Raw genomic sequence first — 26694 nt, forward strand, 5'->3', positions numbered from 1 at the left:
TATAGTGTATATAGTATCGAACCGAATTCGACCGTGAACTATATATTATACGAAATATGTATTCATTCACTTATTAAGTTTAAAGTTTATTGCACTGACTATGCTCGAGAAAAAAATCCCAGCTCTTTGAAATTCCTTATAATTCACTCCTCGAACATTGCAACAAACGCTTTTTTACTCCTGCCCTCCACTCCTTGTTCTGAACACGCAACCGTCTGCTGTTTCTCTTTTTGCGTTCTTCGCTCTCTAATCTCTCACACACATCGCTAAACTCAGCTTTTCGTCTTCTTTATCTCATGCTGTCGCTCGATTATGGCCCAACGGCATGTTTCATCTCTTTTTTCTCTCTTAATTCTCTCTCTCTCTCGGCTAAAAAAAGTAAAGTGTCTATACTCGTCCCATTACTTTTAAAGTTAAGCCATAAGTATACACCTTTCTTTTTCTAAAAAACAACCAAATGCGAACAATGGTTTAAAACCATAAAAAACAACCAGATAAAGCTCTGCATATCTCCATCAATACAATAAGCGGACCCTCGCAGTATAAGTGAGCTAAGAAAAAGAGAGTTGAAACTCCAGACATAGACACGTACGCACAAGTGAATTCCTACGATGCATTAATCCGCAGCGGCTTATCTGCGCTCGTCACGTTTAAATCTCAATTTTTCCCCGTCGTCCTTCCCCGATCATCTTCATTCTCTCCGCGCAGAGTATATAAGAGAGTTGCATCCTCGCGGGTTTCTCCGCGCCGCATACCACTCCGTCCTATACTCGCTCGCGCATCAAGGCCCAGCTCTACCCCCTCCACTAGTCCGTGCAAGGCCCGTTCCATACCCCCACCACGTCGCGGTTATAATCCGTGAAAACGAGCTATGTGCACAACAATGTACGTCCACACACGACGAAGAGAGAAAAGGAGCTCGGCGACAAGGCCAGCCGGAGAGATAGGTATGAGAATACGCGATCAGGCCCCGTCGCTCGTTCGTAGGGATGGGCCCGAGGGAAGCCCGATGAAAATTCTGGAATGACGGAAAGAAAAGTCACTACGCATCGCTGAGCAAAAGTCCCTAGAGCACACCGAGGAGACAGCAGGTGCGAGAGGGACGGAGAGAAGCTACACACACACACACACATGGTCTCTAGAGAGTCGAACGCGTGTATAGGTGCGGTGTACATACTCGCGGGCAGCAGCAGGAGATCGCCGTTATGGCGGGCACGCACGGCTCGTCCTCCTCGCCGTCGTTGGGCCCCTCTCCACCGAAGCCAGCAGCGTATCCGTCGTCGCTCACTTCGCGTGCGGAGTGCGGACTGCAGCCGCCGCGAGTAGTGTAGTCAGTCAGTCGAGAGCACGCGTGCGCGAGACTAGCTACTCGCACTTTCCCCGGACATTTTGGAGCACGTTTGCCAAACGCGAGTATACACCCACGACTCGTATATATCTACTCGTGTCGCGAGTATACCTATACTATAATATCGTCGTATACCCGCACGCGGAGGTCGAGTATAGAGAAGCGTAAACGTAAAACAGTGTGTGCTGAGGCTTGTTCGACGAGTCGGAGAGTAGCTGCGTATAATACAGTGTCGCCGGCCAAAATGTGATGTACATATATGCAGACGAGCACACCTACGTCGCAGTATAGTATCGCACACACCTCGTCGCTCTGTGGATCATCGTCGTTTGCTGGGCGGTCAACGTCGCTGCTGTGGGGATAGTATTCTCGGCTTTTTTTCACGGTAAGTGTTTTGCGCGCGCGCGCTGCAGTCGCGGTTTACCGTAAGGTTTTATGGACAGTTGCGCCGCGCTGGACGAGTATACGATATAGATACGAGTATAGGTATACGAGCCAAAGTTATTCCTATTTTTTTTTATTCTTCTTATCGATGTCGCCGCTGTGGTTATTATTCGATCTCGAGGTATACCTACTTATCGTTGATTTTTCTTCGCTTCGTCGCGTTGTTCATACACAGTTAGCTGGCGTAATGACTAAGCTTCGAGGGGATTCGGTGCTGTGAGGATGTGTTTTGTTGCGGGTAGTTAGTCAGCTTGGACTTGAACTTGGCTCGATGCTGCCGTGTATAGAGCGCCAAGAGAGATCGTCCTTGCATCCTTGCACGCTGGAGGTGATCGTGACTGGAGATTCAGCTCCTATAGCTATAGACACGCATACTCGAATGTGAGAATTAGGAGGAAGTCGAATCGCAGCGGAAAAATAATGGAAACTGTTATCTTCTGTACGTTTTTCGCTCGATTACGTCACGCTAATTGTATTTCACTGCTCGGATGTGTTTTTCGCGTCGAGTGGCACGTCATGTACGATGATATTTTCGTCTTCTACGTACTTACGTGTTTGATTCACATCCCCCGTAGCAGAAGAAAGAAAAGGGACCTTCACTCTCTCCGTCCTTAAAAATCGCATCTCCGCTGTGATCTCCGCGAAAGTAAACACGACAATGCGCTGCACACTTATATCCTCGCCAGCTCTCCGTCATTGTTATTTCAGTCACAGTTCAAGGCATGCGACAACTGCATCATACATATATATATATATATATATATAAAATTTGCAGCTCGTCTCTAACTATAACCTCCAGCTCTATACTAACATTTCACACCGCAGCATCAGCTCTGAAACTCAAGCTATATACTATAGATACTATACATAACTGCAGCGACAACAACAACTCCACACCCCTGACAATTAAACCGTTGGCTCGCTCGCTGCGCCATTCCAGCGCGAGAGACGATATTTCGGCATCTCTGCCTTTGAAGTCTCGTTTCTTCTGGATTCGGGAATAGCGCGCGTGCGTGCCGGGCGTTTTTGCCGCGTCGTGCGCAGTAGCGATTCGCCTTTTTACTGCAATTAAGTGTGCATGACTGTGTGTGTGTGTGGGGGGGGGGGGGGACCGATCGAGGAGATATGCGCGTATATATACTTCTTTTTCCCTCAGAAGCTTATATTCTCACGATCGTCTCTCTCGCGCTCTATACGTGTGTTCAGCATAATAGATCATCCGATCTTGTTTACGTTCGTCGATTTGTTATGTGCATCATCAGAGAGGAGACGTGTGTGTTTTGCGGGAAGCTCGATCAAGCATTAAATTGAACGAAAAGCATAATCAACGGGGGGCCTGATGAGGAGAGCCGCACGCGTAACTGTAAGCCGTGCCAGAATTCATATTTTTACATTTGCGAGTGCGCAGCACTGCACGTATAGCTGCGCCTATTTACTCTTTTTCCGAGACGCGGGCGTACGCGCGCGCGACGAGGCGTTCGGCCAAAAAAGGCCTCGGGATTCTCGGAGCTGTAGCTCGTCATCGTGCGTTACACGAGATTTGCATACCGATATATCGCTGATGTGTGTGTGTGTGTGTGTGTGTATTATACGCATAAGAGTATTTAATATGTGAGTGATTCACGGATTTAGTCACTGGCAAACTAATTCATGCGCGAAAAGTTCGTTTGCGGGGGCACACCCGCAGATGTTTCTTTTTACGTAACCGTTCTATAAAAGCGACTGTACATTACGGAAACAAAAACGTACGGCGGTGAATTCATTAAAGACACCGGTATTATAGTATACGTTAGTTGATTGTTTCTAATTGTTGTTGCTTTCACATGCGCGTTTACGTATATAGGTATATAGTATAACTTATTCCGCGCGTTAAAAGCAATAAATAATTCATGCACATCAGCAGAGTACAAAGCTGGATTTTTTCTCACGTATAAAAATTCCCTCTGTTCCATACTTACTACTTATTATATATCAGAAAGTAATATCTCTGCAGAGAAAATAAGTATACCTGCAGCGCAAGAGCAGTAGTACCGATAAGGAAGAATAAACGAGCGTTTCTCCGGGCACAATAAAATACATGCAAACTCAAGCCTAAATTCCAGCCTCACGCAGAAACAAATGCACTTTGCTTATCAACCCAGCACACGGACAGTCGTGCATTAGACGAAAGTCCAGCCGCATCAGCCTTTCATTCCTTTCTTACGATATCTAATACCCATACCGATCTCTCTCTCTCTCTCTCTCTCTCTCTCTCTCTCTCTCTCTCTCTCTCTCTCTCTCTCTCGGCGAATCACGTGACTATATAGCATTCGTAACACACCGCAAGGCTCCGAACTCCGCGTCACCGGAAATCTCCTCGGGATTTTTCATCTCCTGAATACAGTCATAACCCAAGCACAGCACAGTCATCGACGAAACAGCGAAAGGCTTTTAGGGGGAAAAACGTCGTTATAGAGAGGACAGACACAGCACACAAGCAGGAAATTCCGCTCGAAAAAAAAAATCGGCACGCAACAATTAGCTGCACAGACGTACATACATAGCATCGGGGATCGAAAATGCATATTCACGAGCGCACGCGTGCACGAATGGAATTCGGGCACCGTAAACGTGAATCTTTCTCTCTGTATAGCTTGCGGCGTGCCAAGCCTATAATGCCGATACGCGTATACTATACTCGAGTGTGGAGAATATTCCGAGTTGTTTTGTTTTCTGGACTGTGTACCGTGGAATCGTTTGAATTTCGCACGGTTGGTCATTTGCGAAACACGCGAGAGATTCGGCGAGTCGATAGATTACACACCAAGCGCGAGCTGTTGTAGAATACCGATCGCTTAACGATTTTTCTCAGGTGTGGCTGGAGAGATCGAGATATACCGTTGGATCGAACTCGTGGAAAAAAAAAACTTAAAGTTTATTAATAACTAAATCGGCTACGGCAAACCCCACAGGTATTTTCGCGCGGTCTAACTGCACGTAAGGTCGCTTGTATGCATGGAGGAGCACCTAACTGATCCTCTCCTCGCGGAAATATACATAGCTCTCCCGATATAAACGCGCGGTGTACGCGATCTATCTCTACTCCCTCCTCTTTCTCTATGAATGTGTATTGGAGCATTCCGGGCACACACAGAGAGCCTCTACTCGTGCGTTAGCTCCGTGTGCTCGTTCGGCTGTGACTTTTGTTATAAAACGCGGGCCTTTGCACAACTTTTTTTCCGTTACTCTCTCTCTCTCGTTTTCGTGATTTAGCCAGCTGGCACAATGGTCCGCCGCTCGCGAATTTGAATTTCCGCGTGGATAACTTATTCCGCTTGGATCCTGTTCGGATTTTTTTTACTCGTTATTGTCTGCTGCTGTGTGTCTTTTTGTTCGTCGAGTGTATATTCAAGGGACTGTAATATTATCTCGTCGTTGTATACAGAATGGAAAAATTGCTATAAACGCCGATGTTGCTGCAACGAGGATAAACTATCGTGCGTAATTGTTCCGTAGCCCGCATATAGGCAACGAATAAACCGCTTACAAAATTACAAAGCGCTTGGGAATCCTTTAAATAATACACACACACCGAAGATTCTATATACCGATACCGCTGCCGAGAACGACAAAACGCACGTGTTAATATGCTCGAACTATACGCATACCCGTATACAGTTGAACTTTACGGCATTTCCACGTAGAAGCGGTTAACAAAACCTATATACGCTTATCGCGAAACTCCGGTCGCGGAAAGGGTCAGGCGTGTATGTATATGCAAATATGATTCGGATCGAGGGGCGTGTCAGTGCTCTGAATTTTACGCCCGGGAAAACAATCGGATGCGTTTTCATTGAATGTCCATAGCAGTGTAGAGTAGCCAGGGCGAGATAGATCGTCTCTTCCGGATCCCGCGAAAATGATGTACCGCTATATGCGATGCGTATGTGTGTGTAAAGTCGTGGTCCGTGAACATTTATTGTCTCACACAGAGCGTTTCTTTCATTCTTTTTGTTTGGTGCTCCATATTTTCCTTTGTCGATTCGTATACGCGCGTATAATATAAAAGTACGAGGGCCTACTAATTCTCCAAGATAAATGCGCATAAATTTTCGCTATTTTTCAGGATGATCCGGTCTCTTTGGCGATTTTGATGATTGAAAAATTCGTGTGATTATAATATATATATATGCACTTGCTATCGCTTTCAATCTATAAATCCCTTAGAATATGATTCCACTAATCGTTACAACGAAACATACACCACAAAACCGCACGTAAATCATCCGACGATTTACGGACGTTGCGATCCAGCGATATAAGCATACTCCCCCGTGTATATTACATATACAGCCGTAAGGACACAGAATTAATTTCTAAATTGAGTTAGTGCGCGTGAGAGAGCAGTTAGACTGGCCTCTCGCACTTAGCGGTGCCTCGTCCGACGATTCTGCAATTCACGTCATTTCCGAGAGTGATTTACTTTCCTGATTCTACGAATGATGAAGAGTTCTTCCCTCCTGCGTATATATATACTCTCAGACCCCACTGAATCGCGTATAATATTACCGTAAAACCGCATTGGAAACTCGAGAGTTAACGACGGGATCCGTCGCGCGCCGGCGAAAAATGATGAGAGATTTTTCTCCTCTCCCGCGCGCGTAATTAATCCTTACTGCAGCAGCAGCCATCATTTCCGCGTCCGATATACCGAGTTTTCACTTTTATTATGCGCTTTCTTCCGCCTTCCCGATCGACAGCCGATTTATACTTTCGACAATAGCACAGCGCCTCTATCCGCGATTTCACAATCTCTGCAAAGCAAACTCCGCAGCGTGTAATATTCCTCTGCGTAGCAGCACTTGTTCCATCTCTCTCTCTCTCTCTCTTTCTTTCTTTCTCGGGTCGAACAAAGGGCTGCGAGAAGCTCCATAAAACCCAAAGTTACATCCACACACGCGCGCGTACGAGAGCCGAAAGCGAGACATTTACGACGGCACTGACAATAAGCGCGCAGCGAAAGTAATAAGAAAGAAAAGTGATGGATTCGCATAATTCTTGCAGGTTTTATGCCCCCGAGAGAGCCGGCGGGCTACCGTAATTGAACGAGTGCGAAGAGCCGATGGCGATGGCGAGGACGACGACGACGACGACGACGACGACGACGAGGAGGTGGAGGTTACGGGGAGGTGTCATGCAGCCGACGAGCTTTTGGAAGGTCTGCTGTCTGCTGCTCGTCCTTGGATTTCACGAGGTGAGTCGTCGGGAGGTACAGTTACGGGGGAGTGAGGCTTGTTTTTTGCAATTAAGAGCTGGGCTTTTTGTCATACCTCGCGACTCGGGTGCTTTAGTGGGGAACGCATTTATGAGTGTAGGCTTGATTTATCAATCTCAGGGGGGATAGAGATCGGCGATCGGTATTTTCCTAGATCTCGGCGATGTGAAACATCCTTACGCGCGGTTTATATAACTCGAACGTATGAATAAGGTATAACACAGCTCATCTCCCGGAATAGCTTTCAATTACAGAGCCAATCTCACTTTCGATTTCCAATTTGATAGATATCGATTGGATTTATCGACAGGTGGTCATTAAAATTCGACTACGTTTTTTCGCTGTTTACAAACACGCACGCGCCTAGCTCTCGCGCTCGGCTGATGGGAACAAAGTAACGGCACAAGAGAGGAGCCTCCGCCTCTTTATTCCTCATACCACATATAGATCCCGATCACATCTCTAATTCGATCGGACAATTAATTCATTTAGTATACAGAGACAGCCGGTATCTTCTGCTCTGGATCGCCGCGTGTGCTGCACTGCACACACGCAAGTGCTGCGGGAGAAATCGAATATGAGCCGAGAGATAAAGTCGATGTACCGGTTCTCTGGCCGCGTGCACGTGATAATTGCGTCAGGAAATGGCTTTTTATGCCATCGGAGCTAGCTTCGGGCTCGCATTTGAATTCCGCATCTGCATCGCGATATCTGGAGCAAGCGCTGATGGATATTTCGTGTATAGCTACAGATCAAGTCGCACAAGCGTGAATAAATCGCGCGCGGAAAAGTCGGCTCTAATTGACGTTCGCGCGCATAGGGGAAGGACGTGAATTGTGATCTCATTAGCCGAGCGTCTTATTCTCGAGATTGGATCCGACGAAAGAAAAATCGACGACGCTGATTTTGGGTCCATATCCAGGACGAACGGAAATTAGCTCGAAAAAAATGCTCTCCTATACCCCACTGGCCGATTTCGAGCGAAGAAGCTACCGCGGCCGCCGAAGAGAAGAGAGAAGGCCGAGCCCCTGCACTGCAACTGTCGTAATGACTACCTGCCCGCTAGAGATCGGCAATAAAGCCTACGGTAAAACGGCCGAACTCGACTTTTCGACGTACTTATGTTTTATACTCTCTTGTCTCTCCCCGAACTGCCGGCAATTATTTCCTGCTCTTGGCCATATTTTAAGGGACTTTAAACAAACGCTACATTCGCACACACACACACGCAAAAGAGAGAAGCTGCTGTGGCGGAGATCGTAGAAAGTGTACGTAATACTATATACGTGTGTGCGCTCTCGCGCGCGGTCTTCGAATGTTATTTCGTAATTTGAGGCCGTAAAGACGCGGCGCAGTCCTTTTTGCCGCGTAAACATTGGCAGTAAAGTTTTTTCACTAACTGCGCAGGGAAGGGTCGCGCTAAAGTCTTTGATTTACCGTTAAATCTGCGAAAGAGCTGAGCGTTTGAAAAAGTCGCAGCTTTTAGGATTTTTAAACAGCTCGGCTACACGCACGAAACTGTAAAACCAAGCCGTAAACATCGCGTTAAGTGTCGATGGCGATCGAGATGAAAGAATTTGCGCGTGAACAACACAAATCGTCGCTCCCTTCGAAGAGAGTAGCACTGTTGAAATGTCCCCTCATAAGTAGCACATCTCAAACTTTGAACAACCAATTTCTGTAAAAATTTTCCGATTTCAACCAACCCAATAAGCCAATAAAAACGTAAAATACTCACATTTTAAGTAATATAAAGTCGCGAGTTGTGCTAGTTTTCGTTGGAAAATTTGAACGGTGCTAGTCTTCGTAGGTAGCGACGAAATAGAAGCTAAAGGTTTTCAGAATCGCGGGAGGATATATATTATTGTAGGCATAACTTTTTCCAATACATTCCGACGTTTCCCCATATAACTCGCGCGCGCGGTGTACACTCGCTGATTGAAGTGTCAAGGTAAATCAATACGCGATTACTCCATCAGGCGGGCATTGCAATCGCGCGGCAAATTATAGCCTCTGTACACGCGTGCGCGGGAAACGATGTGTTTATCAATCAAAACCACAAAACGCCGATCGTTCGTTTCGCGCGAGCAAACACTGCTGGGCAAAAGCAATCCATTATCTCTCTTCTCGTATTAAAACGAAATAAAACGATATAATAATACAGTATATACAAATGCCGAGCCGATCGTCCATCGATCGTCGCCCACACCCGACCATATAGTTATAAATCCGCGCGCCTCGAAATCTCGAATCCCACAAATCGCATCCACGCAATCCGGCATCGAGTATATAGTCGAAAATGTAATATCGCGTGTCCCTCTCGCGTATATAAATCCAGCCAGCCGCAACGATCGCTTCACGCGTTGGGCTCCTTTTCGAGCTCGTAGCTGCACCCACGCCCGCTTGCGGGTGATCATAATTATCGTTATACGCGTTTGCGTAAGTGCCGACGAGAAAGAGCGCCTACGTGATCGGTAACGGAACGAGGTTGACCGTGGACCTGCTTTGTTTTTCTTTAAGGAGGCGCCTCGCGCGCTTGATTGTGTGACGCGCGTGATGTTTGGAATGGAGAAAATCTAGGTCTTGTTTGCACTTGAGATTTGCATTGGTATTCTCGCGAGAGAGAGAGAGAGAGAGAGAGACGGGCCGTTATTTTCTTGGATGCGCTGGGTGTTTTATTATGAATTGATGTTCTCGGCGATGTTTCGATTTTCATCGTTAGTGCTCTGTCCATTTAGTCTTCATTATAATTATCGATTTATCACACTGAGAGAAATTTATAGTAAATTTTACTATACTGGATAGGAAATTTTAATAAAAAGTTTGGTAATCCACTCACAGACTAACAGTCTAGTAATTTTTACTAAACTGTATAGTAAATTTTATAAAACTATAAATTTTACTATACTGAGTAGTAATTTTTACCCTGACTAAATTAAATATAAAAATGCACATAGTGGAAAAATTATTTTCAATTATTATATGGCTCTAAATTTTTATGGTTATGGAGGGTTGCTCTTCTAACGCACTTCATTCAGAGAACATTATCGATTCACTCGCCGCAGTTGATTTTTAGAGACATTAAACTAACCTAGATACATTTCCTACAACTAAACGCTTAATTATTATACATATTCGCAATTCGCAGTACATATGCTTATACGCTCGCAATTGTTACAACAGGCTTGCTAAACGGACTTATATACTAACTGAGCTAAATTCTTACCGCTTGCGGGTTTTATTTCCCGTGCACTCCCTAGCGGCAGCACACGAAACAGCCATGTTTGCTAAATGCGCATGCGCATAACGCGTCAATACGCATCAGTTCCGATTTTCAGATGAAAAGTACTATACGTTCTATTAAAAATTACTATACTGTCAGGTAAAAATCCATACATTGGTGATTTTCACTATAGTTTCTGTTAATTTTTCCTATTGAGTATGATAAATTTTATATGGAAGTTTAGTAAAAATTGATATAAATCTAGTAAAAAGGTCGGTTTTGTCAGTCTGTGACGAGATTACCAAACTTTCCAGTAAATTGTCATGAACATATAGAAAAATTTACGCACTATTTCTCTCAGTGCATCGATCTGATACCGTTCTTACCGATCTTCCATACGGCACTATGTGCATTTCGACACTGTACTTTTCAAGAAACTCTTCAGCGAAGCAAACGACACACCTCGTGTCTCATTTGCCGACGGCGTGAGTTGCACAGCGTCGAATAACCCAGTACTTTCCTCGGTCGCGCGATTCCGAGAACCACAATCACCGGCTTTACAGAAGCACCAGGTCTGCGCTGCAGCTCGTTTCGTTAAGAGAGCAACATAAGTATAGCGTCGCTGTAGAATGTGGGAACTTTCGGCACGAGGCGCTTTTTTCGCCCCAGAGCTACACCGGCTCCCCAAAAGTCGATGAATAAAGAATCGAAAAGACCTTGGCGTTTGGATGTATCATAAAACTATAAATTTCAAGAGCTTCGTGTATAGTCTTCGAGAAACAGAGGGACAATAAGCCTTGTGAGATGCCATTAATATTAATATACATTCATCTCGCCGCGAGAGAGCCTACCTTTTATAATACAGGCTGCGCGTACGGCACACATATTGTAGAATCGGAATAGTTTGCGCAAGCGATTTACATATGCCTGAAAATCTCAATATTCACGCGTCGTTATACTGCATACATAGCCGTCGTCGCGGAACACGATCCAAATCGTCTCTCGTCATCGCCGACTGCAACCGCTGCGATTTCCACTCAATCATCATATCGCGCGGCAGCTCTTCTCTCCAATCCTGCTGCACTCGTGCGATTATTACACTACGAGTGTATTATAGTGCAATGCGCGTGCGGACTCTTGCCCAACTTGAAACCCGCGAAAAAAAAGAATCAGCCCGTTACACACCGCTGCAGTCGTAAAGAGAGACAAAAGGGTATTTTCATTGTGTCCAGGTATATCTATCTATGTATATATATATATATATATATATATATATATATATAAGACGCAGCCTCTGCAGAGGGAGAGAGAGAGAGAGAGAGAGAGAGAGAGAGAGAGAGAGAGACCGGTCTGTCGAGGGATTTACGGCTCGCGCGCGCGTGAGGCGTGTGCCGGACAATTTACGGCGCATTCCAGCCTCTCCAATCTCTCTGTCTCCGGAGCCGTTCGAGGGACGCACGAATTCGCGGCTGAAATCGAAAGTCCCACGTAGAGACGCGTAGGCTGTTATAGTTGCCGCCGCGGTTAGTTCACTCCGCTGCTGCTGTTGTTCGAATGCGCGTGTGTTTTCTGGAAGGAAAATGCGTGGGCGGAACTGACATTGTCTCTATATACTTGATCTGGGATATACATCGGGCTGTATTATAGTTGAGGAGGAGAATTTATCGATATACGTATTGGGAGTTTACGTATAGGGGACCGGCTTTTCGATGGAGTTATAATGGAACGGTGTACTTATAGAGTTTCTACGTAATGAGGGAGCTGTGTGTGTGCATTATATCTGATTTTCCCTGGGTGTGTTGTATATAATATAGTGTGGACGCTTGATCGGAGACGAGTGTAATTATGGATTTTCCGCTGTTTAGACACCTTTTTCACGTCCCGTCGCTCGCTCGTGGCCTGTAATTTCTGGGAGAACGTATATTATCTCTCCCGCGTTATATTCAATCTAATCAGAGCCGAAGATGGATGCCTTTTCACTATCCATCGCAATCAGGAAACGCGATGACAAAGGATTCGAGAGACTGGGTTAAAGAGGTACAGCGATAATCGTCAAGTCACAACAACAAAACTGTTACGGAGCAATCGCGCAGAGCCCACGCGTATACACACGACATATTTTTAACGATTTTTCATACAACGCGCGAGAGAGTGATTCAGCAACGCAGCTGTTCGGCCGAACCTGTTCCGTTGGTACGCGGTACACATAAAGCTGGTATATGATGTGTGTACATATATATATATATATCTGCGCGCGAGATCGGCTTGGATTTCTCATTCCAACCCTTAATTTTTCTTCTGCGGTATATAGGTACTGTTATTGCGCAGACATATACTCGCCGATTTTTCTCGGATCGACAACCTGATCTATTCGTCAGGAGCGAACGGAATGCGGGAAAACGCAATTCGTAGAAACGAAACGATATGCTATATAGTTTGCATAATGAGATTATTTTAGGAGTCGATCGATCAGCTTTTGTGGAAGAGACGATTTATTGCGTGGACGAGGTGATCTTATATTGGGACCGATTAAAATATGCATATTGCAGACGGGGGATCGAATGGATTAAAAACCGGTATGATATTCTCAATCAAAACTAAAAATATATTATAAAAAAAGAAATTCACACCAAAACTGCGAGAAAACACTTAAGGAAATAAGCGCGAGTTTACACCCAAAATTCAAAACGATTTCCTTTGTGTGTCGCAAAGTATCCCACAAGCTCACCACATCTCGAGCTCGAAACCCCAGAAAATAATGATACCGCGCGTCCGCACCTATATATAATATGCAATAACGTTTCCCCCCAAACCTCACTTTCAACATCCCCCCCAATCAGAGCAACGAAATTGAAAACGTACATTTTTCCTCGAGCTATATATATATATATTATATATATATATATATATATATATATATATATATATATATATATATATATATATATATATATATATATATATATTATATATATATATATATATATATATATATATATATATATATATATATATATATATATATATATATATATATATATATATATATATATATATATATATATATATATATATATATATATATATATATATATATATATATACTCCCGTCACATATACCTGATGGTCTGTCGCTTTCGTTGCCAGAGAGAAGTGAGAGAGAAAGTTCACACCAGAGCCGGTTATATCGCTCTCGCGTCGGCCGCTTTTTTGGACTCGCGGGAAGGAGAGTAAAGCCTGCGAAAATTGGACTCCGCTTTACGGACTTGCGAAGACTCGCGGCTGCATTACGGGAAATTATATGCGAGAGGCTGGAGCTCGTAAAAGGATATTTACATCTTCGAGCAGGATGATGGGTTGGATTGGAGTAAAGCATTTGGTGGATTGACTGCGTTTTGGTTTATGGACATTTTTTTAAGTTGAATATAAATTAGATATCTCTGTATGAGTTTTAATGACTCACCTATACTCTCTGTACTTTGTCCGTGTCCTCTTACAATGGAGATGTTTTCTAGTGAGTAGTTTATTGTTCACGTTATTGGAACAATTAAAACTACGTATTTTCCAATCGTGAGAATATTAATGACTATAGGACCACTGGCAACTATAGCTATTACTTTACAGGTTCTTACACTTTAAAGGTATTTACACTTTAAAGGCTACATATGAATTATCCATGTATTTTTCTTGATACACATGTGAAATCTTTGTATCAAAAGGAATATTACAAAAAAAAAAACAAACAAATTAATGAAAATTAAAAAGAAATTTATTCTTCTTAAAACACAAGGCTTCAATGCTTATAACTATCACTGATTACAAAAGAAGTTGTTTTTACTATCAGTAAATCTTCTGTATCTGTGTGTAAAAGATCTTGTTAACTTATAACTTGTAAACATACACATTACTAAAAACAGTAGTTACAATTGTTCTTGAATATAAAGCAATTATAAAGTATATTTTTATAGTTTTTGAAACTAGGATTCGTAGTGTTTTCATGCATCTCGATGTAAAACTATTTTTTCTTGCAAGCCAGAGCAAAACAAACATCGCATACAATATCGTAAGGTAATTGTCGAAATTCTGACCTGGTGACAACGTCAACTGCTTGAGTAACAATAAATTCCAGGGTTTTTGCTTTTAAACTTTCTAAGCCATGTTGAACAGCCAGTTGAAGATTATCTAAGACATTTTCAGTTTTCACATCATGACAAAGACTTTTTTCACACATCAGCTTGAGTCCATCCAGACAATATTTATCAGCTGCAGTGAGAAGCTCACTGGCTATATTTTCAATGCCGTTCATTTTTCCGGTATAAATGTAGTGCATCATTTTCAAAAAAACCTCGTATCTAATGTCTGTAATTTCTATCTCTCTTTCTCGCTTTTGGCTTATCTCATTATTGAACAAGGCAGCAAAAGTGCGGCTTCTTTTACCAAGTATGCTTCTGTTGGCACGCAACTTTTTACCTTCTATTGTAAACTCAATATTGTTTAACTCTTCGTTGTCTATTAACTGCTCAAAATCAGTACTCAATCGTTGAAGCTCTTTAAGGACATTCGTCGTTTGGATATTATTTGCTTCCCCGTTACGATATACAACAATTTTACAACCAATCTTTATGGTGTTGTCATGAAGTGTCTTTGATGATTTTTCAATCAAATTACGTTTCACAAACTTTTTATATTCCCGAGAATCTGATACATCAGAGTTATTCATAACACGTTCAAATGATTTTTCTACTTTTCTATCCCTTTTAGTGACAATTGACAATGATGCTTTTATTTTGAATGGGACATTGCTTAGAAGTGTCAGATAAAGCGAAAAAAAGTCTTTGTTTTTTTCGCAGTCACTTTTTGGATACAGGCAAAGCTGCCACTTGTAAGAATCACGCAAATCTGATGTTGTGAACACTGGAGATTTCAACATATCTCCCACATTTTTATCAGAAAGGCACTCGTAATTAATCGTCCATTCAAAATCCCAAGCAAAAGCACCTTTTACTTGTCCTGTAGACATTGTTTCTTTGTTGATATCTTGACAAATTAAATTGCGGGGTCAGTAGGTACTACAATTTGCATATGTGTGTATACAACGTAACAGAGGTTGGGTATGCACTAAAGATCGAGGAAGAAGCGTTGATTTCTCACATTACGATCCCATATACTTGAAGCATTTCGTCGTTTAAAAATTGCATTTGTGATTTAACTATACATTTATTAACGCAGCGAGGTAAGATAGCGATACGAATTGTAAGCCGGTATTGTATAACCTAGCTTTTATTACGAGCAGTGATGACTGATGACTGATGAGCTCTGCAGTTTGCGCCAAAACGGCAGAATAAATCAACACCAGTAAACTTTATTATACTTTTACAAGTATTAGTAAGTATCCGTGAATCGCAATCTACTCCCTTCTCGGCCCGTATATATACTTAGTCCTGCGCTATTATATGTTTTTATACCTAAAGGCGCTGCCATCGCTCTGATATAGGTACGACTGGTACGAGCATAGGTAATATACATAACACGAGTTAGTACTTTAGTATAGAGTAACGTGCTAAGTATATATCAATAGAACAATTTATGTCAATTGTTTAAATGTAAAAAATTTACAAGTAATCTTGATGATACAAAATTAATATTGGATTATACATTGATGAAAATAGCAGTTTGAATTTTTATGAAATGTCAAACAAAAAAACGTAAAATCACCAGCAAAACAAATTGTAAATTTAATCATCCCTGCTAACTTGCTTAATTTATAGTTGAAGATTACCACGAGATTTCGCGTCCTTTTCATCAAAGTATTTTGAAATGAAAATGGCAAGATACATAGATATATAAATTTATTTTTATTAAATGCAAGTTCTCACTCCTTTTGATTGTCAATGATTGTAAGAAAATTTTTCTTACAATCCTTATACATGTATATCAAAATGTTATGAATCAAAGCTACAGTCATATCAAGTATAAAATAAAACATAAACTTTATCAAGGAGCAAAGTTAAGTCAAATGATTGATGCGCCTACTTACAAAAGATAAAATTTTATTTACATCCACAATTAAAGTATACATATAGGATATATACTTTACTATGCTTATTTTTTTTTCGGAACTATAGCTGAACAGATATCGCACACAATATTATAAGGTAATTGTCGAAACTCTGGCTTGTCAACGATGTCAACTGCTTGTGTAATAATAAATTTAATGGCTTTTTCTTTTAAACTGTTAAAGCTATATTGATTAGCTAGACGAAGATTATTCAAGACGTTATCAGCATTTGTGTTAGAACTGAGACTTCTTTCACACATCAGCTTGAGGCCATCAAGCGAGTACTTATCAGCTGCAGCTAAAAGTTCGTCAACTATTGTGTCAATCCCGTTCACTTTTCCAGAATAAATGTAGCGCAGCACTTCCAGAAAAACTTCATGCCTGATGTCTATGATTTCTACTTTTTTTGCATGCTTTACTTCAATCACATTATCAAACATGGCGGAAAAAACACTGCTTCTTTTGCCTAGTATACTTCTGTTGGCCCGAAGCTCCTTACCATTGATCGTAAACTCAACGTCGTTGAGCTCTTTGTCGTCTATTAATTGTTCAAAATCAGTACTCAATTGTTGTAGCTCTCTGTTGGCATTTATCATTTCTAGATTGTTTTCTTTTACATTCTCATCCGCCAAATTTATTTTGCAAGCAATCCTTATGGTACTGCCTTGAGGTAAGCTTGATGATTTTTCTATCATACAACGATTCATAAATTTCTCATATCCTTGTGAACTCAAGTAACAAGTCATGGTTTCTTCAAAAAGTCTTGTCATTAATGGTTCTCCTTTGTTGATACGAATTTCAAACGACGCTTTTATTTTCAATTCGACATTGCTTAAAAGATTAAGGAAAATTGAATAAAAGTTTTGATACTTTTCATCGTATCCTTTCGGGTACAGCAAAATTTGCCACTTATAAATGTTGGCTGTTGTAAATACTGGGGATCGTATACATTCTTCCGAATTTATGTCAGTAGTGCGATCGTAATCAATAATCCATTCGTATTCTTGTGTATAGCTAACAACTGATGGCTTAGCATTTATTCGTCCGGTAACATTTTTAGCCATGGTAAATTTATATTTATATCGATCAATTGATCGGCAGTAAACTAGTAGATATCTATGTGTATGAACAAAACGAAACAGAGGTTACGTAATGTATGCAATTTAAAGCAAAAAAGATCAGTAATAACTTGAATTGGTTCTTACACTGTATAGTTCCGGTTAGAGAATCCTATGCCTGCGTAAATAGCTAAATACTCGCTGGACAAATTGTTTCAATAACGTTCTGATAAATCAAGAATCGACAGGTCGGAACTTGTGAAGAATATACTTATCGTTGCGTGACCTATCCTTATGTCAGATTTGTCATCGTGGGCAACTCAGCAACTGTTGGCTCGTTTTGGTGCTGCTGCGCTCGAGTCTCGACGCGATGGCCTATCAGCGGCGTGCCGGCGGTAACGTGCAAGGTTATGTTTTTGCGAGCAGTGAGCTCGAGCCGCCAAAACATTTAAGTGTATTTAACTAAACCTGCAAGTATGTATAACCATAAATAACGCTAACATCGATCGTTGAGAGGTAAATATGCAATTATTTCAAGCCATACAACATTAGACATGATTTAAATACCACGAGCATCGCAGATCAGCACTACATCGGAACTTCCGCGATCTCTGGAAATTACCACCTGTCGCTTTCACTCTCGTGAGCTTGGAATATTATAAGCACCGGCACAGCAGAGAGGAAAGTGAAAAAGTCGCATCAAAATTGATCATCCTAATTTCGTAATTACAGAGCCCTCCGCATCTGCAGAACAGTTACACACACGGTATACGTGCGTGCATACGTCAACACTCGATGTGTGCGATGACGTTGATTGAAATTATGAATTCAATTAGCCCCCGGCTAACTGTTGGCTTATATTCTATACTATAGTAGCTGATTACACACGCGCGTTTCCATCAAAGTTCATCAACGGTATATAGCTACTAATAACGCATAATAATGCTCACAAGTCTACTGGACTGTTTCACGTGTGTTATGCACGGCGATTACAGCTACTATCGGGATTTTTTCACTCAACCTCAGATCGCGTTGAAATGAAGCCATCAAACCGATTTGTTTCAACGTAAAAAAAAGAATTCTTTCCCACATCAATCAACACCACGATCTTCTCACAGAACTCAAACTCGAAATTCCCCTCAAAACTCTCTCTCTCTCTCTCTCGCGCGCGCGATTTCACGCTCCGAAGACGCGCACGAGACGGTGCGCGCTTCCTGCAGTATATAGTGTGCGGACGGGGTCAAAAATCCCGTATCTCTCCCGAGCATCTCCTTCGCAGTATATCTACTGGGCATCGATCGCCCGCCTGTGTGTGTGTGTGTGTGTGTGTGTGTGTAGTGGAAAGCCAGATATAATGCAGACGAAATTTTCGTTTATAGAGGGAAAAAAAGAAGAGAGAGAGAGAGAGAGAGAGCTCTCGCTAATTCGTGCGCTCACAGGTTAACGTCCGGCAATGCTTTGGACGAGTATTTTACGAGCGAGAGACTTTCACGTGATTATCGGGTTCGTGTGTGTGTGTGCTGGGGGGATTTTTTTCGAGGGTAATTTCGCGAAAAACAGTTTTTTGGCTCTTTAGATTGAAGAGTCGGTTGCAGTGTTGCGATGACGAGTCGCGCGAGGAAAATTTCACCTCTTTACGCGCGCTCCCAAGTTCATTGTGTGATTGTATAGGAATTTTCACAGTAGAGCACTTATTGTGTTCGGTCGAAACTCTCTTAAGTGGAGCAAGTGCATATTTACGGGCTCTTTTATGCTCATCGACTCGTTGAGAGAATTTTCGAATAAACTGTTGAATATACTTTTTAAATCAATTAATTAGAAAAAAAACTAATCTCGTTATTAATCGTTTCAGGCGCGGTCACAGCTGTTGGACACAGAGTTCCAGCCGACGGTGACGGCGATGTGCCAGACCGGACGCATGAACATACGCGTCAACTTCAACCAGAGCTTCGTCGGTGCAGTCCACGCGCGAGGACACAATAAGGACTACAGGAGGCCGCCGTGTATGATCGCTGGCGATGGCTCCAACAACATCACTCTCAGCGTCGATCTGTTCGCTATGCCCGATTCGCACGATTTCTGTGGGATCGTCGTCAATAACGTGAGTTGTACATTGCTCCATTTTAATATAATTAACAATTTTCAATTACTGATGTACCACCTATAATTTTCTTCTACACAGCCGATGCATATTTGAATAAGCAAACATCAAGGTTTTAACAGAATGGTTGATTTCCCCCATGCAATCGAACTTTTACTTTTGCAAAAGCTCTGAAAGCACTAACGAGGCGGAGCCGCCGATACATCAGGAATTACACACGGCCTATACCTTTATTGTTCGAAACCATAGCCTTTCGCGCGTGCGTTTTAATCACGGGTTTCACATGCAGATTCGGCATCTTCAGCCAATGCACACGCACGCATAGCTATATATGTATCTGCGCAGACAGCAAGAAAGCGAAGGTCCGCGAAGCGCGCAAGAAACAGGTTTCGTGGCTTTTTGCTTACAATTTCTTTCCCCGCGTGCGCGCGCGCGCGCGTCGTATCCTGACTGAAAAAGCGCGTGTACGTACAGAGAAAAACACGTTTGCCTCTAAATTGCTACAAGTTTTGAGATGCAAAATGAGATAATTGAAAAGCGCTCGGGGCGCAATATCAATGCATGAAATTGCTCCCCGATATATGTGACTCTCTTCCGAACCCACTCTGTGAACGTCAACTTATTTCGTCGCGGCCTTTGAAAATTACGCCCCGAGGCTATTTCATACGCGTGCTGTTTGTTTTCTCGCGCATATAATAGAGCCGAGGAGCGATTAACATAAACATTCGCATCGGCGATTTTCGAGTTAAAAGAAGTAAGTCGGTTGGTAATTACGGCAAAAAAATTGAATACGTAGGTATTATGCGAGCATCCGAAAAAAATGTTGCTCGTCAGAGCGAGATTATAGCAGTTACGAAAACTATTCAAATCAGATTATAACGGTCGCCGCTCTTTTCACTCTCTCTCTCGATCCGATTTTTTGTCTGCACAGCTGTACATTATTACACAACCGAAATCAAAACATCACATCCGATTGAAGATCCAATCAGGCTTTCGACGCACCGCACTGTGTGTACGAACACTTTCTCGTTAATTACGCGCGATCCAGCGCGCAGAGACAAAGCTCGACGCGATTCTGTGTCAACGAGAATCATCGCGCTCCTTTCAATCGCTCAATTAGCGGATTTTCATGCTAATCGGAGAGAAAACGCTCGCATTCCGTTAGTGCACGTATAGGGGGAATGAAAAAATTGCGGTGCATTATATATGCGTTTCGTCATGCCAACGACGAAACGGTACACGGAGGCAATTTTTTTTTCCTATACACTGCATCGCGTTCCACTGAACTTTCCCATTAGATATTTGCGCGATGCAGATTTTTATACTTAATTAACGAGCGCTTGTAGTTTGTTAAGGCGCGAACTTGACGGGCATGTGGATCGGAGAGGAGCGAATGTGTTATAACGGGGAATAAAAGAATGAAGTATTATGTATAGGCGATGGTCTTTTTTTTGTGTAAGGCTGAAAGTATTTAAGCAGGAAATTGCGATATGAGGATTTTCCTCCGATTAAAACTTATACACTACGTTCTTTTCAAGTTTCAAGCATACATCGGAGTATATAAAATCAGAGCAATGAAAATTCCCCCGAGTTCATCCGGGCATAACGCGTCGGGATTCGTATTTAGAAAGTATGCGCGATTCCGCAATATAAATTAGAAAAAGTTCGTAACCAACTGCACATACGCTAATCCGTGTCTTCCTTCATTTATATTACACCTTAGTGCGCACGTGCACAATAAAACCTTATGCTCATTACACGCAGTGCTTTCACTTTCGCGCGTAAAATTTTTCCTCGTATACATATACCCATCGAATTCACATAGTATAATAGTATAATATATTCAAGATAATATAGATGTATAATACAGATAATATCGACGGCTGAATTTCTCGCACGTCCGATCTCGACACGTCCATCAATAACCTTGTTCTTTATTTCTCTCTGTTGCAGCGCACCGACGAGCGATCGCTCTCGATAGCCGTGAGGATACACAAAACTCTCGAACTGGCTGACGACAAGTTTTACGTAATCACGTGTGGCAACACCAAGTACAGGAACGCCAGGTACACACGCACTTTCTCGGCTTTATTGTACGCGTTGGAAAATTAATAACGATTATCAATGTTCTGTATGCCGAATAAGCCGTGCGCCGATCTATCTGCGTTTGTACATTTTTTTTGTCCGTATGTATAAATTCACGCTTGCTAAGCAGCGTATGGTTACACAGAGAGAGGAGAAAGTGAGAGAGCGTCCGTTGAAATGCGCTTGCGATGGACGATTATTTAGCGATGGGCATTGAATTATCACAAAGAGGCGTTGCATTGTCTCCTTTTTTCGCATTATTCGCGGATAGAAATGTTTATCTCTCTCTCTCTCTCCCTCTCTGCGTGCTTCAGTCGATTCCGTTCGAGTCCGCGGATTTTCTCCCGTGAAATCGAACGAAACGAGAACGAACATAGATAACCGGAATAGCGTAATGAAAAGAGCCAATGAATCATAAAACGAGGACGATCACGCGTCGGGCATTGCGCAACCCAATGAATCTCCACGCTCTCGATGCACTGGCATGTATACGTATAATCCATAATACATCGAGTACATACAGCTCTTTCTCTCTGTCTCTCTACAGAAACGAGACGTCCTTGGTGTCCTTGCGGCTGCTGGATGGTACGAGGCGAGTGCAAGAGGCCATTTTCGGGCATAACTACACGCTGCGCGCCGAGATCTCACCGGTTGACGGTGAGTGTGTTTTTATGCGTTGCATCACCGCGCGCAGAGCTTTCAGTTCAAGCTTTTGCGAAACTGACGCGTGGAGAGCTCAACGAGTGAGGAGACAGCGTCGGTCGCTGCTCTGGCCGTAATTGACCGAATGAGGATGATGATATACCCGTGGGATTTTGGGTTTCGCAGTGGTTTTTTTTTATTTAAATGGTTTTACTCGCTATGTTAACGTTGAACTCGATCATGTCTTTTACTCCGTTGCGTAAGAATTATAGGAGAGCTGCAAGTAGATCTCAGTAAGAAGGTCGAGTTTGACTTGTTTTGAATGTTATATCTGTTTATATACTCGTTTGCGTGAAATGAAAAGAGGTCTGTATCTACTAGTGAAACTCCTATATCTAAAATAAAACGCATTACAGGTGCTTACGGCTTCCGAGTGAAATCTTGTCTTGGCTTCGATACCGACAACCACAACGTCACCATAATCGACGAACGAGGGTAAGTCCGAATCCACCTTGAAACTCTTTGTAGAAGAACAGACAATTTGCAAATAAACTTTTTTAAATTTGTAGGTGCCCCGACAAAGCGAAATTCATCACGAAATTCGTGTACAACCGAAACGCAGGAACAGCCGAGGCAACACTCTCGGCATTCCGATTCTCCGATACCCAAAAGCAGTTGCATCTACAGTGCGAAATAGTCCTCTGCAAAGGTAAACTTTCCCCTCGAAATTATCCCGTCAAGTATATACTTATTCATCGATCTCAATTCGATTCATGATGCATTTATATACCAAGTCGCCTGTCTCATCGATGACAGAGAGCCAGTGTGTATAAATGCACCGCTTGTATTCAAATGATTTCCCGGAGCCCCGTCACACAGACATAAATGATTCATCGTTTCGTTTTGTTTGAAACATGCGCAGAGAGCTGCGGCGAGCCGGTCTGCTATGGCGACGATGCCTCCAGCAATTTCGCCGTGAGCAAAGGACAGATAATACCTCGAGAGGAAGAGGCGGTCTTGCACGCAGGAACGAGCGTGTTTGTTCTTAGTCCCGGCGACACTCCCTGTGAGTATATTTCACGACGAAATACGTCGGCGGCGATGATTTTGTAACCGCGATGTAGTCGGCACGTGGCTTTTAGAAAACGATTGGGATTCTTGCGAATAGCGATTGTTCGTAAAGAATGGGCTTATTGCAAAGCTAATTTTTTGTTTCGGCAATTCAATGATGAAAATTAATTTTAATAATGGAAATATAATATTTCACGCAACGTCAAAAATCATTTCGAATGCTGGCATCATTCTAATGGAATTTCCTGATACAACAGTATGGTTACATATGGGATAACTATTTTTAAAATTGCACGACGCGTACGCATTAGTGAGAGGTGTAGATAAAAATTCTGAAATAGCTGAGATAAGTTATTTAAGTTTCCTGCAGGAGTCAATGACCTACGTAAACCTTTAGTCGTTTAGTCACACGCCAATCTCTTTGGTTTTGAAACTTATCTAAAACTGTACAACTCGAATTTACAAAGTCGACTTTATTACACAAGTTCATTTCGAAAGTTGGATAAACTTTGGTGAAAGCTCGGGGTCAATAGCGTGACGGTCTTATATAATATATTTGACTAATTTGTCATATAAGCGTATGAAAAATAATTTTTTTTTTCGCAGTGTTGCAACCATTGTGCGACGACGGGGCAGTGCACCCGGGCTGGTTGCTCTGGCTTGCGATAGCCTTGGGTATTCTGCTGCTGATAATGTTTATAATCAACGTGTTCCTCTGCTCGGCGATGACATGCAGCTGCGCGCGAACCGAAATCATCGAGAAAGAACCCTCGATCATCGAAGACTACGACCCTTACCGCAGTTGGCATGGCTCCCAGTACGGCTCGAGGTTTGACTCTTGATCTCCTCTTGATTTACAAAAACACAAAAGCTTCTTCGATTATGCTATACCCGTATTTGACGATCAGCGATTGCGTGCGCATAGCACGGTAGGATTGTGTTTGTTATATATACTTTGATTATTTGTGTATGTGTTTTTAAAACTTTTTTTACTGTGCCTAATGTCTTTTTGTCGACGACGTTTTCAAGAGACTTTTATTTGCAATGCTTCTGAATGTTTATTTTTTGGTTTATATCAGAGTCAAAAATATTGTTTGTTATTTAAAATGTACAAGTCTCTTAAAATAGTTTTTATGTGAATTAATTTATTAACTGTTACGATATTTCACTCTCATGTAACAATTTTTATCATTGACGACGTTTCATTTAGTATATCGATGCATTCAAGAATAGCAAATAAGATACCTTATTCAGCGGTATCTATATTTATTAATAAACATATATAAATTAAAATTTTTAAATCGAAACGAGCGAATTAACGCTAACTGCAATTAGAATAGACAGCGGCTTTTAGAACATAAAATCATCATCGCATATATCGCATAATCCATATCGTCTCTCAATCAAAGGTGTATTTTTCGATTTGGTTCGGAATATCTCTAATCAATTTACAATTATTTCATACGAAAATCCTGGCAGCATTTCAAATTCTGAAATTTTTCCAAATTTTCCTCGTCGAAATGCCGCCTTCTGAGTTGGATCAAACACTATATCCCTCACGAGCCCATTAACGTAAGCTCCAATCTCGTTTCCAGGTACTCTCTCAACGGCAAACCCGGCTACACGTCCGGAGGCTCGACGATGAACTCGACGCGCTCGATATCCACCAACAGCGATCATTACGCGATCGTCCATTCACGACCGGGTAGTCGATACTCTGGACCCGCCCACAAGCAACACCATCACCATCATCGAGGTCCACCCTCCAACATCGGATCGCACTACTCCGCCAAGTGACACCAGTGACTGTAGTTATTCACATTCTGTGCAAGTCGAGTGTATAAGAATAGTTGGCGTGAAATTTCGTTGGAAAATCTTTATTGGATTTTGATATGATCAGGGTAAAAGTTTCGATGGAACTATGTGTGGAGAGGATAGGCTAAGTTTTGCGCCAGTTTTTGACTGTAGCCTGTAACTGCCAAGAGTCGAGTGTACCGCGCTCTATATAAAAGGGTATACGCAGACGAGTGAATCGTGCACGTCGCTATTTAGCTTTATCGATTTTTTTGCACTGACAAAAATTGTAACTAATGTAAATGTACATTTTTACAGAAAGAATGTGCACGATTCACGTTTTACTCTTTTACTTATCAAAAGAAACGAATAAAGCTTTCGCATTCGTTCAGATTAACACTGTTTTAGAATGAAAAACTTCCTGCAACGTAGAAACAATACAAATAAGCCTTACATCAAATTTCGCTTTTGTTCAATGATTATTTTGTTCCCATCGAACGAATGTGAAATACTTATTTATTTATCACGCAACGCGTATTAATTTTCCAGTGCCTACGCGTAAAATAAATCAATAAATATTCATCTACAATAATGTATTACTGTACTTAAAAAAACTATAAGAAAGCTTTTATACATAACGATCCTCAATGTGCATCGTTCCTACAAAGGAAAAACAGACAATATATTATGTACTTCTAGCGACATGAAAACATGTAAGCCTTAGTGTGCAATACCGTGTCTCGAGCGTCAGACGCGTCGACGCTCTCACATGCAATATTAACTAAACAATTATCGAACAAGCTTTTGCGTCGCTATCACGTTAAAAAGTTATGTGCTTACGCATAACTATTTTTATCCTACCCTGACGATTAGATGCGTACTGCGACATAAAAAAAAAAGAAGAAAAGGAATAACTCGACGCAACAATTTCTTAACACTTAATAATATTGTGCTACCCACAGTATATTATATTACTTCCTTGCGTTATTATACGTTTCCCAGTCCGAGAGATATGTCGTTAATTATTTGCATACTTCTTTTCTTTGTATAAGGTTTTTTTATTGTAAAAAGAAACTACTTAATAAGTCGATCGTTTGTAAGAGTTACGACTTTCGTATATTTTGTATACAGAGAAACTCTTGAAAGAGCATGAAATAAAAGTGCTGCATTGAGAAAACCAAGTTTTCCAATGGAACGCGTCGAAGAACCTCTTTTTTATATAAGTATTGTTGTAACGTATAGCATTATATTAAGCAATGGGAATTCCCGCTATTCACGTGGTCGTTTGCATTGTTGAATAAAGCAAGAAGTGTAACAATGTAACACTTTAGTAAATAATAGACTGAATTTTGCGAAAATTCTTGTATAAAATATTAAAACAAATCCTTGTACATTCGCGTTCTGACAAATAATTATATATGTAACAGTCTTACGATTATATTAAAATATAAATTTTTAGATATCTAGCCAAGAGTTATTTATTGTCATCATGTGCCTTACGTCCATAAGAAATTATTCAAGGATCGCTTCTAAAGTCTTAATTTTTATCTAGCATCATGAACTATATTGCTTTGCTGCTAAGACGTTCTATTCGATTTCCCAAAAAAGTATTCTTT

The 26694-nt window shown here is 41.8% G+C and overlaps 3 protein-coding genes across 10 annotated transcripts; 1 reads left to right on the forward strand and 2 right to left on the reverse strand.

Annotated features, from left to right (window-relative positions):
• The first annotated feature begins 1211 nt into the window (after positions 1–1211).
• On the forward strand, positions 1212–26544 carry LOC100117022 (uncharacterized protein). 6 transcript variants are annotated; one of them, XR_001728858.3, is made up of 10 exons: positions 1212–1733; positions 6836–7025; positions 19238–19486; positions 21440–21552; positions 22119–22228; positions 22630–22708; positions 22783–22922; positions 23136–23279; positions 23891–24213; positions 24880–26544. XR_001728858.3 is itself a non-coding variant. In XM_008216805.4 (10 exons), the coding sequence occupies exons 2-10, from the start codon at positions 6894–6896 to the stop codon at positions 25079–25081; spliced, it is 1392 nt and encodes a 463-aa protein (XP_008215027.1). In that variant the 5' UTR covers positions 1214–1733; positions 6836–6893; the 3' UTR covers positions 25082–26544. The 6 variants fall into 6 exon arrangements, 5 of the variants coding, with proteins under 5 accessions (XP_008215027.1, XP_016837890.1, NP_001153349.1 ...); XM_008216805.4 differs by having other exon boundaries at positions 1214–1733; positions 23891–24113; XM_016982401.3 differs by lacking the exon at positions 1212–1733 and adding an exon at positions 2988–3155 and having other exon boundaries at positions 23891–24113.
• Positions 14017–15712, reverse strand: LOC100116949 (roadkill-like). The gene is given in 1 exon segment (NM_001159876.1): positions 14017–15712. A coding segment is annotated over 1 exon segment (1005 nt). The 5' UTR covers positions 15290–15712; the 3' UTR covers positions 14017–14284.
• On the reverse strand, positions 16104–18254 carry LOC100116986 (roadkill-like). Of its 3 annotated transcripts, none has more exons than XM_031933485.2 (3): positions 17953–18254; positions 17533–17853; positions 16104–17443 (listed from the first exon to the last, which is right to left on the reverse strand). In XM_031933485.2, the coding sequence occupies exon 3, from the start codon at positions 17389–17391 to the stop codon at positions 16372–16374; it is 1020 nt and encodes a 339-aa protein (XP_031789345.1). In that variant the 5' UTR covers positions 17392–17443; positions 17533–17853; positions 17953–18254; the 3' UTR covers positions 16104–16371. The 3 variants fall into 3 exon arrangements, with proteins under 3 accessions (XP_031789345.1, XP_031789344.1, NP_001153347.1); XM_031933484.2 differs by having other exon boundaries at positions 17930–18254; NM_001159875.1 differs by lacking the exon at positions 17953–18254 and having other exon boundaries at positions 16105–17443; positions 17533–17679.
• Positions 26545–26694: the final 150 nt, after the last annotated feature.

The sequence above is a fragment of the Nasonia vitripennis genome, chromosome 1 (assembly GCF_009193385.2).
Source record: "Nasonia vitripennis strain AsymCx chromosome 1, Nvit_psr_1.1, whole genome shotgun sequence".
In the NCBI taxonomy this organism is placed as follows: Eukaryota; Metazoa; Arthropoda; class Insecta; order Hymenoptera; family Pteromalidae; genus Nasonia; species Nasonia vitripennis.